The sequence below is a fragment of the Triplophysa rosa genome, linkage group LG3, assembly GCF_024868665.1.
Source record: "Triplophysa rosa linkage group LG3, Trosa_1v2, whole genome shotgun sequence".
NCBI classification, from domain to species: domain Eukaryota; kingdom Metazoa; phylum Chordata; class Actinopteri; order Cypriniformes; family Nemacheilidae; genus Triplophysa; species Triplophysa rosa.
Window position 1 is genome coordinate 1867248 of NC_079892.1, and position 15811 is coordinate 1883058.

Consider the following 15811-nt stretch of genomic DNA (forward strand, 5'->3'; position numbering starts at 1 on the left):
AAGCCGCTGTAAATTGAAGTGTGCGGTCACTGCTGCCTTTTTAGTACAGTTTCCGTCTCCATGGTTACAGCGAGTTCTCTGCACGGTGGACGGCTCTTCATGATTAACCAGCTCAGGACTTGATCGAGATCTCAGTGGGGTTTTAGATCTTCTGACTTGCTTAGGAGACACAAAAATAGATACAAATCAGATGATTCCTGGAAAGCAATACGAGTATGGAGCTATAAAATGAATTGTAAAGGTCATGTGGGTCAATTTGATGAGAAATGTTTGAGTTCATATTGAGAACTTCATTAATATTGACTTGCAGACGAGACAAATCTGAGCTCAGTTTGACACATTGTTGACGTCTCTTCTGAAACTCTAAGGACAGACACATTTGTGACTCTATTTCTCAAGAGAAATATCTGAGACGCAGACAAGACCTAAGCAAAAGTTTCCATTTAATCTCAAATAAGAGAAATAATTGAGATTTTAAAGAGATCTCATCTATGATTTTTCTTTCTTATGGGCAGATTGTTGAGATTTTTTCTGAAACTGAAGACATTTGGAGATTTTGGAAGATTTCTTTCTCAGCAGAAATATCTGAGAATTCCAAAGGTTTTCTGATGTCTAGGAGAAATACTTGAGGTATTAATGAGATCTGTAATTTCAGTCAGCTTATCAACCTCAGCGCTAATAGTATCTCCGTCCCAGCATCACTGTTAAAAATCCATTTCTCTACGGAGAGGACGAATTATTTTTACCCAACTGTTGCTCTCGAGTCCCACCGGCAGGCAAACTAAATTTACATTCTCATCTCGGCGGTCAGCCGGCGTTTGCTATGCTAATGAATCAGTAATTGTGGTGAGACGTGGGTGGAAACTGCGAGGGGCTGGTGTGGGGGTGGAGGAGAAGCTAATGAGGTGAAACAAAAGGGTAAAACACAAGCTTGATTTCTTCCTGCACTCGCTCCCATCTGTGAAGCATTATTATGGTAAACCGACGCATCCTCGGATGTGCCGTACAGATGTGGCATTGTTCTGTTCCTCTGCGGCCTAATTTGTCGACAAAAGGATGCGTCCGTGGGTTTGCCACGCAAGAAAAGAAGCGCGGACGCAGAATCAAAGCGTGCTTTGCAAACATCGAATTGCCAACAAATCATGAAAGCAGCTCTCGAGCCCTGCGGCAGGACACACGTGCAGACAGGTGCACAAACACAAACCTCTGCTGTGAAAGCACAGATGAGCTGATGCATATGCACATGTGCTTCAGGAATAAATAGTGTTTGAGGAATTGTATTTGAATTAAGATGAAAATATAGTGCACGATATCACAAACATGCGAATGTTACTGATGTTACTCAACGCACGTCTAAAAATTGTAGATGAATGCTTTGAAATCTGTGGGGTTTGTGTGGCATGTCACTTGACCGATCACAGGGCAAAAGTGCTGACAGATGAAGCTGTCACCCTGAAAAAAGCAACGTCAGGAACATTGTGAGGGGTCTGCAGCCGGCCGTGCCTGCTTAACACAGCGTCTGCGCAGATGCAGGCTTCAGATGTGTCCAGATGTGTCATGAACATAGCCACGGCTCATCAAGATACTCGCAAATCTGATTCTAAATCTCTTTAAAAACAGCTGACAATGGATAAAAAAGAAGACATCAGTTTTATCGCTGCTGTTGTGTTTAGTGTACACTAAATCTAGTCAGCTTTTTAAGTATGGGTGGTTTGAAAAGCTCTACACAAGCCGCACATGAACACATTTAACTGTATGAATGATGAGCATATTAATAATCTGTTTTACTTCACCTTGGATGGATATAACATTTTGAGCTTGTTACAATGCATAGTGGGATTGCCTGCAAAACCTGGCCTACACACACGCGCACACACACGCACGCACACACATAATAATATGAGACCCCCAAAATCCTCTGCAGCTTGTCAGATATCACAGAAATGACAGAAAAGCCGAAGCTCGGGGGCCCCAGACGGTCAAAAGTTCACATACTACCCTTGAATACCAAAAAGCTTAAACACATAAAAAATGTCTTCAACAGCAGAGATGGACCATCAAACACCTGCACAAGTGTTTAAAAGTGAGTTTACATTTGAAAACAGACTTTCTGAACGATTGCCTGTCTTCCATTGCTCATCAAACAGGCGGCATGTGGGCAAATGACCCGAGAGTACACATTTTTTCCAGAATGTGATTTGTCACATTAAGCCACCAATAACAATAACAAGAGGAGTAAATCTAGATTCACAAAATCATGCATATATATCTATGGTTTGGAAATACACTCCCTATTGACAGAATTCTGACACTATTATGTGATGCTGAATCACCCGATTCATCCTATAAGAAAGAAAACTGACAGAGAGATATGCAGACGCAGAAGACAGATATTTCTCGTTGACATCAATGGGATTCAAAGGAGAGCAAATGAACACTTTAGCGTAAGTCTCGTCTGCGTCTCACATGTTTCTCCTGAGAAAAAGAGTCCGAAATCTGACAAATGTCATCTTTTTTATTAATGTTTCAGAAGAGATTTTAACAATGTCTCAAACTGAGCTGCAATCAAAAGTCAATATTATTGAAGATCTCAATATGAACTCAAACATTTCTCATCAAATTTACTCAAATCCAGATTATTTGACATTCATTTCACACCTCCATACTCTTCATGTGTTTCAAGAGTTACACTCTCAGAGAAACATCTAAGAACGAACTAAAATGATACACAACTGAGAACTCCATCAAATCTCCTGTCCTGAGCTATGAAAGAGCAACACATGAGCACTAACATTTTCCTCTGGGAAGACTCATTCTTTGTATCTGATTCATCTGAGCTCAAGTCTGTGTTTTGATCTGTTGCAGGCGATATATTTGACTGCTTGAGAAGCACACAACGCATCAACGCTTACAGAGTCTCGATCCTGATCACAGCTCAACTGAAACGCTCTCAACATATCGACACGACTGAGGTCTGCCGTCCCGTCGTGAACAGCTAACAGATAAGAGAGGCGTTTTCTTTGAAGCTGCTGATATTTGCACATCAAACACGTCTGCTGCGTTTTTACAATCCCAATATGAGAAACGTCTTCGGTGGAGCTCATACCAAAACGCTGGAGATAGCCAGCGACCAATCCCCCGCTCTCTCTGGCTCTCACACACAGAATTTCAGCTCTTTAATGTTCTCAGCGGGAGGTGAACAAGTTTTTTTCTCAGTCTAATCCCGGAGTATGAGGCAGTTCCTGTCAGATGACATTTTGACCGCGTGCTGTTGAGGAGAGCCGGCGCTGTGATGGAAACGCCCAGAGCTTCTCCTGTCTGCCAACATCAAACTGCGAGGGAAGAAGATTTGTATGGAAGCCACTTTTCGGAGAACCTCTCTCTTAAGGAAACCTCTGTGCATTGCAAAAGATGTCTCCGTAATAGTTTTACAGAGAGAAATGTTTGAGACCGAACATCTTCGGAAATGTCCTTTAGTCATTACAGCACAAGAACATCTCAGCTGTTTCTAAATCTGACCTTGTTTAAGATGGACATGAAAACAGATTCCAGACTACAGTTCTATGTGTGCTACTCATGCAAAAAACTTTGGCAATGAGATGAAGATGAATAAACGGACCTGCGTGAGGTTTAGAATAATGAGGGTGAGGAAATAATGACTGAATTCTACCACGGCTTGTGTCTGACTCTGGAAACTTCACCGTTAACACATTTCACAGACACGGGGATGTTTGCCATGTCGATTGGATAGTCACGAATGTATTTTCCACTCAGGTCACAAGAGCGGATGAATCCAGCAGGTGGGCGGCTGGAAAACACGTCTTTGCCGGCGTTGTAATAGATTTTAATGAGAGAATTAACAGCGGGTCATAGCAATCAAGTCAATTCCTCTGAGATTTCCACAACAAACTCTCAAGTTGCTTTTAACAAGTGCCTCTCAGAGGTGAAACAGACGTCTTTTATGAAGAGAGAGAGAGGGCTATTCTTCAATTACTCCCAATGACCTTCTGAAAATCTCAATTACACTTGATCCTTTAATGTGACGCTGCATATTAACAGCAGATCTGAGGAGGTTCCAGCGGTCAGAGCGACCCGTGTGCTGTCTGTCACCATTCGTTCAACATGTGATACCAATGTAAGTGCTCGGATGTTGCTCTTTAAGAGCTCAGGAGGTTTTTTCTCAAATTGTTGAAGAGAAACAAATGAGACGAGGTGTAAATGAATGTAGATTGTCGAGGTCAGATAATCTTTCGATGAGTTCATCTTCAATAATATTGACGTTTGATCGCAGACGAGACAAATCTGAGCTCAGTTCGACACATTGTGGACGTCTCTTCTCAAACTCGAATGACAGCACATTTGTCAGATTTCTGACTCTTTTTCTCAGGAGAAATATCTGAGACGCAGATGAGACTTATGCAAACGTTTCCATTGCCCTCCATGGAATCTGATTGATCTCTAAGAGAAATAATTGAGAAATTGAAGAAATTTTATATGTGATTTTCTTTCTTACGGGACACATTGCATTCAAGATTCATGATAAATTTCTGGTCTGAAATATTTGACAGATCTAGTAACATAGTATTGCCCGCACAATGTAAGTCTATAGGACTCACTTTACATCAAGAAAAGCAATTGGGTTTGTGAATAAAAAGCCTTGGCCTCATGTGTAAAGATACTCCCACTGTCATAGTTTTCTATAGAACACACAAATGGCTTTTTGAGTTAGTAGAAGTGCACTGACTTTATCCTTCGGCGAGATGAGATCTGCACGATTTAATGAAACTCTTTGCTGCCGCGTCGACTCCATCGAGCAAAATCAATTCAAGATGTGTCCAAAGATCTGCTCTCTGAACTATTACATATAAGACTGATTGCTTCGCTCTCTTTCTCTATGTGTGTGTGTGTGGCCTCTCCACTCTTTATTCACTCTTAGTGAATCTTAGTGAGCTGCCTACCTAGTCAGCATTTTAAAGCACCATCCATCCTGACATGCTGGAAAAAGGTGTCTTAGATGGCAGATAAAAGAACAGAATTGCAATAAAAAAAGCTCACTGTTTTAAAACCCAATATTTATCTACAGCATTCAGAGGGATAATGGCTCTCTCTCTCTCTCTGACATGGTCAAACGAGACACCCCATTGGTTCCTAAAGACATGAGGATGTGTGTGATATCCATGAGAACAGCTGTGATGAAATCTCCTAAGGCCTCGCCTCTCTATACTCACTTAACATGCTGAGACGAAAGGATAATGTTAAACACTGCTTTGGAAAAGGCAATAGAGTTTTTCAGAGCCCATCTCTCCCACCTTCTCTGCTCATAATATATAACCATAAATAACTTAAGGAAGGGTCTTATCATATTCCTGTCGCTAGAGGTTTGCAAATGAAGCATTTTAAAACCTTCTTTCAGATTGCGGAGACGGAGGCTGAGGTCACGGAGAGAGAGAGAGAGAGAGAGAGAGAGTCTGTCATTCAACACCCACGCTGTTTGTCTAGAAAAGAATACATAAAGACAACTGCCAGACTCCAGGATTAATAGCGTGGTTAAACCCACACATGATAACTACACATCAACAGCAGTTTGTGTGTCGACTATACACACAAACACCTACACACAATAATATCTCTTAATACTTTGAGCTTGCATGTTCTAATAACGGACTCTCATGGCATTTCAACATGACAAATACTCATCACTGCATTGATCTTTTTTTGCATCTCTTTTATTTGCTATGAATATTCACCAACTCTTCATGTTATGTTTGTTACATTGGTGCTTGATTTTAATGACTAACTTAAAAATAATTGCAACGTTACTTCTCTCGGAAATACAATTTATAACTATTTAAGCATAATCTTGAATACTCTTTAGGGGACCTGAAATGAAAAGATAATACATTTCTCCAAAATAACAATATAGCGTGATTAAACAAGAAGAAAAGAACAATTATGTTGGTAATGATGGCATACTGTGTTATACTTGTATTGTAAACTGTCATTATTTAAGCACCCTCTTGTCATTTCAAACCTGTATGACTTTCTTTCACAAAAATATATTTTGGAAAATGTTGGTAATAGAAAACCGTTGATCCCCATTGACTTGCATTGGTTTTGTGTCCATACAATACAAGTCAAACATGTTTCAAAATATCTTCTTTTGTGTTTTGCAGGTTTAAAATGACAACAGGGTGAGTAAATGATGACAGAAATTTCATTTTGAAGGATATGTTTACACCAAACACTATCATGATGTGTTCTTGTGACTTACAGTAATGTACCGTATACGTTTCACATTACAGAAATTAGATCTGTTTTATTGTCATAAATACAACATTGCAGTGCAAAATTATAGTTTAAAGACTGAAGAAAGTCAACGGGGCCAGTCTGAGTTCATCCTGAATTAAAATGTGACTTGTATTTCGAGACAGACTTGAGATCTGGAGGGCAGAACAGGTGAGAGTGAGACAGAAACAGAAGTGAGTGAATTACACACCAGAGGAATACTGACCTATTTCCTGACGAATAACAATCTGTCATACAGCAAACATGAATGTCCGGAAGCCTCCGGCTCTTTAAAGTGTCTCGACTCAAGACAAGCAGATAACAAGAGTCAAAACTCACGTTGCTGGAAAATCTCAAGTGTCAATCTGGTAGATGTGTTCTGGAGCAGCTGTCTATTGTCTTGCTGACCAGAAACCATTTACCAAACCTGCCGGACCAGCTGGATTACAACAAACCATCAACCATATTACAAAACACAACTAGAAAGAGTGAGAATATCAAAATCCAAAGCGCATTCAAGCTTTATATTGTATATGAGTGACACGTGTCATGAGTTTACGACCACAGGATAACAACACATGTTCAAGCATTCACAGACGACGAATATACGAAATATCCTCAGAGTCCTGCTATGGCCTGTCTCATGAATAAATTTCCATTTTGTGTCGGTACAAGATTTTATTGTCTAGGACACCTGGTTTGAAATAAGCAGATTCAGCGGTTAGGAAACATCGCTTCACCTCTCTCAGCTCACAGCTGTAACTGCATCCCGATGGCACGAGGTGAACCATTTTAATGCCTGCGGCTGTTTCTGAAGTTACAGAATATCTGATCGATTCACGATCTGCAGAATAACAATGAGATACTCGTGACTCTGACTCAGTGATCGCCCTCATTAAACCCACAACAGACGGCCCGACTGGTTGAATGAGAACTGATGAATATCATTCGCTGGAAAAAAAACAACTCCTATTTTAAGTTGTTTTTTGCGTGCTTGACTCCCAAAAGTGTAGAGAACTTTCATTTTGTCAAGTCAATTGGACAATCTATAAAACTCGAGAGAAATTTACTGGACACGTTTATGGAAAGTGAACGCTGGAATCTCTTGGGCTGAATGATTTCTCAGTTTGGCCCGATTTCCTCTTTGTGTCTCATACTCGCAAGAACGGAACTTCAGCCAGTAAATTAAACCAGACACCTTGGATAGCGTAAGATTTCATTTTCCATGAACAGTTTTTAAACTCCATAAATTCTGAATTCGTCTCAGCGTATTGTCGGCAATTCAGTGTGAATCTTTTTATCACCAATGATCAGATTTACACAAAACAAATGTATGAATCCAGGCATGAAAAAGACTTCGATGTTTATTTCGATCAGATAAACACGTGGCCGCGAGAGGATGAAAACCTGCCGCTGGACTCCAGCGGACCCGTGTCAGACATGACCTCACTGCTGTCAAATGAAATACTACATACATGACCACATTCATTCAACTGCATAGGTCAAGCCATCGAGGATCAGCCGAAGCTACACATTCACTCTTACAACTGCAGTGTGGAACTGATCTCAGATCTGTTCAACAAGAGCCAAGACAACTCCAAACACACAGCCGAGATCTTCCCAAGAGTTCCCAGCTGCCTGTGAATGAACAGATGCTGCTGTAATGACACCACACTAACACACACACGCACGCACGCACGCACACACACACACACACACACACACACAATCACATTTGTGATGTTTAGCAGATGCTACAAGCAGGTCCTCACAGTTTAACACTGGAGTAAACATCATCAGTGTAAAAGAGAGAAAAACACTCAAAAAAATCAATGAGTGTCCATGAACCGGATTTGACCGTTCCAGTACAGGGGATGACTTACATACAGCGTCCCATAGAAACAGATACTAATGAGGCATCATGTATGTATATCTGTGCCTTCCCCTAGCCATTCATGCAGTGTTTTTGTGGATTGTGGGTAGACAGCTCAGCAGGTTTTGTATGAGAGCTCTTTCCTCTCTCTAACAGACTGTGTCCATCGCATCGTCTATGTGCAAATGGAAAGCGTCCCTTCCTCTGCACGTACAGTACTGAACTCACAGACGCGTCTAATGTACCACACAGACACTCATGAATAAATAATCACTTCTGCTACTATAGTGCCTCTTGCATACAATGTCCACACATCAACACGGGAGAGAAGACGAAAGCAAGTCAGAGGTTGAGATATCGACCTTATGTGTCCTTGTTTACACACACACACGTGAATTAAATGTTAAATCGTGATGTTGGTTGGGTTATTTTTTTCTGTGTCGAGGAACATTGGCAGGTCGTGTGGAGCTTTGAGGATGAAGGTCAATGGAAGTTTGGCACAATAAAAGTGTTTTTCCACAACACAGCTCATGAGGTTCAGTGAAGGCGTCAATGATGTAGAAGCATTTAACGTTGGTTGTAAGCCTAAACTTAACATGAACTGTAAACGTATCCATCTGTGTTGACTCAAGAATGTCTGAAATGAATGAATGAAATGAAGAAAATTTAGACAGAGGTTGGTCAACCACCCCAATACCTCCAACCACAGACCGAGAGACCGTTTGCCCACAGTGGCTCTGAATATGAGAGCGTCACTGGCAGCTGTCCTCAGGGGCCCACAGGAGCAGGACGAGGACCTCTTGGAGTAAAATAAAGAAGCGAGAGGAGCAATGGGCTAAACAAGCACAAATTTGTCATGGCTCTGCTTCATTTAGTCATGTTTTTCTTGGTCCTGTAGCAGAGCCATGGCAAAGCCTTAGGTTTTGTGTGAGAAAACCATGGGATGTTTATCTTCTGATATCTCATGTGTTTTCTCGTGTCTTGTCATTGGCCCCGCCCCTCTTGTCTCATGTATTGCTTTCCTGCCGTGTCTAATGTACCCCACCTGCCCTCGTTAATTATCCTTCGTTTGTCTACCCTTTAAATAGTCCTCATGTTTCATTGTCTTGTTGCTCGTGGATTACGTACGGTCTTTGTACCTGTGCTTTCAGTGTGCCATCATTTTGTATGCCAAGCCTGTCTAGTCGATGTACCATGTTTCCACCGTGAGTCAATGTTTGTCTAGTTTATGTCAGTTTAGGTTAAGTGTTTTGTAGTCTAGTTAGTAGTTTATTGTTCCTGTGGAGTGTGTTATTATTTATTCCCCTTGTCTTTGTCATTTTACCCCCGCGTGGGTTTTTGTTTTGTTTATTGTTTAAAATAAAATCTTGTGTTAACCCCTTAATTCCCCGCTGCCTGCATCTGGGTTCTTTCCCTCCTCGATCGTGACACAAATTAATGACAAACATTTTGAAGTGCAAATGAACTCCTGCTGAGAATCAGAAAGAGTGCAGGAATGTGACTGCTCCTGTTTCTCCTCCAGGGGCCCAAACTCAGGAGCCATTGAGAAGAAAAACCTAATCCATTCTGAGAGTATACATGGAGCAGAGCTTGAGAAGAACAAGAGATTTACAAATGAAAGACTGAAGTGAAACTCCTTACAAAATCATTAAAGAATGTGACAGCTCACTTTTCTGAAAACACTGCATCACTGAAATGCTTTAATACTTGAAGAGTGAAATTATGAAACTAGTCAAGAACATGTCCTGGTTATATTTCAAATATATATATTCTAAGAAAACAATATAAAGAAGTGTTTGTTTCTGTGGTGTGACATCAAGATATATGACAAAGCTATCGTGTATAATGAATGTGCACCTGCAGCATTCACTGTATGAAAGTCTTGACATATGATAGAAAGAGTTCTTCTGCTCTATTAACATCAGTCAAAGGTTGGCCATCTTCCTCAGTGATGTACAAAATGACAGGTCTAATGAGGCAGACAACAACAGATAATGAGACGCAGAAGTTTAACTGCTAAGACCATCTGCTCTAGTAACTCACGCAGAACGCTAAAGATCTGATAGAGAACGAAGAGATAGAGAGCAGCTGAAATCTGCTCAGATACACAGAAAAATTCTTCAATGAAAGAATAATCAAATCTGTTTAATCTACTGAACCAGTAAAGAAAAGAACCAGTTATCTATAGAACCAGTAAAAAAACAGTGATCAATAAAGCCAGTGAAGAACTAGTGATCTACAAAACCAGTTAAGAACCAAAAACCAGTGAAGAACCAGTAATCTACAAAACCAGTGATCTACAAAACCAGTGAAGAACCAGTAATGTACAAAACCAGTGAAGAACCAGTAATGTACAAAACCAGTGAAGAACCAGTGATCAATGCATATTTTCCATTATTTCTGTGTCAACAAGAGAAAAGTATAAAGAAACACAAACAGATGTTTCTTCACTGTATGCCAACATCTGAAGATCTGAGTCACTGCAGCAGGTTCAACAGAAACCACTTCAGGTGATTAAACACAAGACAAATCCACTCTGTTAATATGATTAGCTGTGATTGAGTCATCGGACTGGACAGATAAAGCTCTCTGTGATAACAACAATACGAGCCTATTCAGAAGAAGAATTTGATCCCTATTAAACTTTAATTTCCCAATCATTTCATCAACCATTAGTTTCAAATATCCTTCATCTCAGACTCAGTTTTCTCATCTAACAGCTCATTTACCTTCAACTATGTGAAGTGTCTGTGAATGACATGGATGAAGTGTCTTTACATGGCAGGATGCTGGAAGGGGCGGGGCTAAAATAAGGATCGATGACATCAGCCAAGACGCAAAGTCTTTTAATAGGTGGAGCAAGCTATTTAACAATAAAATATTACTTTCTTTGTATAATATGTACAGATTTGGAAAATGCTGTATATAAATATGCGTTTAAAGTATTGAAGGTGTGGGCAGTGATATCTGACCTCAGATCAGAGCAGAGGATGAATTAAGCAGGGATAAAGGCCAGTGTCTCTCCAGAGATCTGCGGGCAGATGGTGAATTAACGTTTTGTGTCTCTTACCGTCCACACCCCTCTGACCCGGACAAATTGCCTCGAGGATGGCTGCGATTGTTTTTCAATATCTCTGCTAACCTCTGACCTCCGGCTCAGGGGGCGGGGCGTCTGTGTTAGGGGTCAGCCTGAGGACATTGATTAAACACGAGGAATCAGCTGTCAGTCATTTGCTTTAACCAATCAATGCAGAGCTGCTTTCAGACTCATTGTGTGATGGGCTGGAGATCAATGCAATAATATCAGCATCTGGAAAATCCTCACGGTGTGCTGGAAAAAATACAAGCAATACAAACTCTAATGGATTCCATTACAAACACCATTATGAACCATCAGCTGTTCACAATTAAACCAGTAAAAAGTCCTATTCCAGTACGATTTAATGCTTTTATCGGTTCCCATCAACCAGAGAACATCCCACCAATAAAACCCAACACAAGACCCACAGAGACCATTATAGTTGCCATTAAAACCAGCACAACTCCCATTATAACCATTGAATCCATAAGCATTTCTCTGTAGCTTCTATTTGATTTCTCTTTAGGAAAACCAAAGACTCTTGTGTTGTGAGATTACAGGAGGTCTAGTGAGTTTGAATATTTAGGTTTATCTGTTTTATGAAGCAACGTGGCAAAAATCGCCTCGATTGTGTTTGTTTGACGCTGTGTTGTAATGCTGTCTGTCGAGCAGATGCTTATCCTGTTGCTAAATGGCACATTTCTATGGAAAGAGTCTCAGTAATGAAGAAAGCCTGCTGCTTTTCCTCTGGTGTGGAATGTCTGCTTTATGGAAATGAAATAAAACATGGCTGCCTCATTATATTCAGAGATAAGGAACAAGCGCCACCTGGTGGACATGAGAGGAACAGCAGGGCAATAATAAAAATCACCTGTAGTGTTTACTTAAGCAGGTGTCTGATCTGCCTGTAAAGTTTCAAGCTTGACAAATCAGATTTACTCAGACCTGTACCACTGCCTTCTCAAGCATTTAAACGGTATTAAAGCAGATCAACCTGATAAAACACCCAAATTTATACACGGCAAATCTGAGAGGTTTAGATCTGATCGTATGTGTGCAAGCACAAGGGTGACAGGGACTAGTTGTCACACCATATCCTTCAGAGAATGTTTCTTCGAGTACGTGTATTTATTCATTTATTTAAATAAAATTAAATATGTTTAAAACATGAAATATTTTCACCTACAAAAATATTGTTTTATTTGTAGTAAAATCATTGTAACCATACATTTACCATTGTCTCACTATAGTAATCAAAGTTTTTTAAACAGGATGTTTGGAGAAAAACTATGAAAATACAACTGGTTATCAATCTGCCAAAAAAATCTAAGTATTTCAAATGGTTTTAGTGTATTTTATTTTTATTTTATAACATTTACATTGTGCTAAAATGTTTAAAAAACAGCCGTTTCCATTGTGACAACTTACCCCATACTCATATAAAACTATGTTAAACAAAAGGTCTGATGATTTGTCTTGTGCAACATAGAATAGTTCATAAAGAAATCGAATTCAAGAGTGACAACTTGCCCCGCTAGTATGACAGTCATCATGAACACCTGATCTCTTCTGCTGAAACACTGTGGGCAGGTACAGGTGACCTGGGGTGCCATGGTAACAACCCCCCTGTGCCGTCTGCTGTGACAGTGGGCTGTAGAAACATCGGACCAACATTTCCCTCTGCAAGAAAACACACTTTAGAAAACATCTTATCGAAAACATCAGAAACTCGGAAATTCTGTAAAGAAACATAATAAACACAGACAACAGAGTTAAACGTCTGTTAATCATGCATAAATCCTACCAACCATTAAAACCAACAACTAACAAATACCTGCAGAAGAAATGGGACCAGACGCGCTTCGAGGATCATCGGAACAAGGTTCGAGTGTGTGTGTGTGTGTGTTTCAGAATGCATTTGTTTATTATGTTTAATGTTACTTGAAAGCTGACGTGAGCAGCTTAGAGAACACAAGCTCACATAATTCATAAACTACAGTGGTATTATGAAATATGACTACCATGTGATTGTGATATTAATGTATATTATATCCTTTAGTACCATGGTATTTCCTTCTGATACTAGTACTGTGGTACCTACACAGTTCTTTGTTTTAGATAAGAGACATCAGTGATGATGATAAGCAATTTTGATCTGAAAGTGAAACTGAGGCACATGTGGGTTTTTTCTCTGTGTGTTAAAGGTGCGAGCAGCCAAACCTGTGGTGAACACCAGAGGAATCCAATCACCAGCTCACGTTCAACTCAAACTAAAGAAACTCCAGGTGAGTCATGAATATCACTTTCATATAAATATTAATATATATATATATATATATATATATATAAACAAAGCTACATTGTAGATATGCATTGCTGCAACATACCGGCACAACGTTTACATTTATAAATGTATAAAGAGATGTTATTATTCAAACATAGGTAAACATTCTAAACACAAATAACTGTATTGTGTTATTGTTATTGTATTAGCTAAATCATAAAGTGTTAACTTTTTCATTATGATTTTGTTGAAAAAAAAATGACTGTTATACCATCCTTTGAAGGACCCTTGGAGTAATTCAGATAAAACATAGAGGAAACATTTTTCTTATTTTATTTGTAGTGATCCATTCAAGAGCTTTATGCATTTATAACAATGGTGTAATGTAGAAGAAAAGGTAAGTATGAATAATGTTGTGGTGTTTTCAGGTTCAGGAAGAGAGATTGGCCGTGATAGAGAGAGATAACCAGCTGCTGGCCACCAGACTGACTGCTATCAACCGCTCGAAAGGACTGGTGGACCACTGGAACCATTACCCCGAATACAGGTCATGATTCTATTAAAGGGCTGATGTCATGGAAACACACATTTTTCTTGCACTTTTGAAATAAAAAAGTTGGAAGTACTGCGATATAATGTAATTTTCAGAGCAATAATCCACCTCCAAATAAATAAACTTTAATTCATTTAAGTTACGTACATATAGAAGTCTTAAAGGTCAAATGGTCATGAATAACTTTATCAATGTTTTGGAAAATCCATTATTTATAAAGCTATATAAAATCTTTAGTCGTAGAGGTGTCCGAACATGGTGATGAGGTTTATCTCCTGTTTATTTGTGATGGGGTTCAGTCTCCTTATCAACCGGCGTGTCTAATGTCATTTCTGGATCTGCTCTGTGACTCAAACTGACTGAATGTGAATCATTAATGCACGCTCAGCTGTCGACAAAGCCTTTATCAATTATTTAGAGACACATAACCCACCAGTCCATCAAACCCTGAGCTATTCTAGTCGTGTACCTGAGCTGATGGGTTGCCAGGTTGTGGTTTCAATTTTGACATGCGTCGGGTCATAGCAGCAGGGCTGTCGGGTCCATTGGGTTGAGCAAAATGTTGTAGGTTTAAAGTCCCAGTGAAATTAAAAATGACAATTCTCATTTTTTCATGAAATATTGCAGCATTTATAGTAAATATTTTATCAATGCGAGTCATTTTCTTTTTTAAATTCACGTACCCTCAAATCTTCAGTTAAAATCTGAAAACGCACTTCCGCCCTGAAATGACTATCCCTCTCAAATGACGTAAATTAGACGGCTTGGGCGGAGCATCCGTTAACTCCTCCCCTTCAACTGTCAGTCTGCTGCCAGTTTCATTTCAAAATCAATGCAACAGCTGTTTTTACACATCCAATCAATTCGCAGTGAAAAACGCAAGCCATACGGAAGTAAAAACGATCGCAACTTCCAGTTCACGGGATGGGAACTTACCCTTTCATTAATACCATAGTAACCACATTGCATCACTTCAAATGTACACAATGTAAATATTTAGTTTGAGAATATTAAGTCAGTGTGATCAACAATCACGTGTTTATTTGCCTGTTGTTCAGTCTGAACGCTGAGAGACGGAGGGCGGAGCTACTGCAGGTGACGCATGAAAACCAGGCGATCTACCAGCGAATCACAGAGCGGAAATCTGAATACAGAAAAGAACTCTGGGAAGAGAACTGGGAGAAAGTAGGGAGAAGGAGAGAAGACATCGCCCGCTATCCACGAGGAGTGACCGATAAACAGGTTTGAGATTATGGAGTAAAGGCCTAGAGAATCATTTATGACTCAAACCAAACCAGAAAGCTGACATTTGTTCTGTAAAGACAAAAAGAACATTTCTGAATAATCTTCACACTGTTATTCATACAGTACATACAGAAACAGTGACTGGATGTTGACATGGACCAGAAAGACTCTTGTTTATTTGTTTATAATGTCCTTCCTTGTTTCCTTAGTCACAGAAACCAAACAAGTGTGTGAAGTTCTCAGCGGGACAGAGTCAGAGATCCTCCAGCGGTGTTGAAGATTAAACACAACCAGCAGCTGTTACAGTCTGTCAAGACATCAAAAAGTCTGCGAACCAATAATCCGAGGTTCAGATTAATTTTATAAAAAAAATTATAGAGGTGTACGCCACCAATTTACTCAGATATAGGCCTATTTAGTTTCATTCTTCCTAACGGTCTTTAAGAAACATTAACAAATTGAGAATTTGATACATAGAATTGATAGTTACAT

General features: G+C 39.7%; 1 protein-coding gene across 1 annotated transcript; it reads left to right on the plus strand.

Annotated features, from left to right (window-relative positions):
* Positions 1-13026: 13026 nt before the first annotated feature.
* On the plus strand, positions 13027-15733 carry si:ch211-284k5.2 (uncharacterized protein CFAP97D2). Its single transcript, XM_057329110.1, has 5 exons — positions 13027-13119; positions 13442-13522; positions 13950-14068; positions 15133-15316; positions 15529-15733. The coding sequence occupies exons 1-5, from the start codon at positions 13027-13029 to the stop codon at positions 15601-15603; spliced, it is 552 nt and encodes a 183-aa protein (XP_057185093.1). The 3' UTR covers positions 15604-15733.
* The last annotated feature ends 78 nt before the right edge of the window (positions 15734-15811 follow it).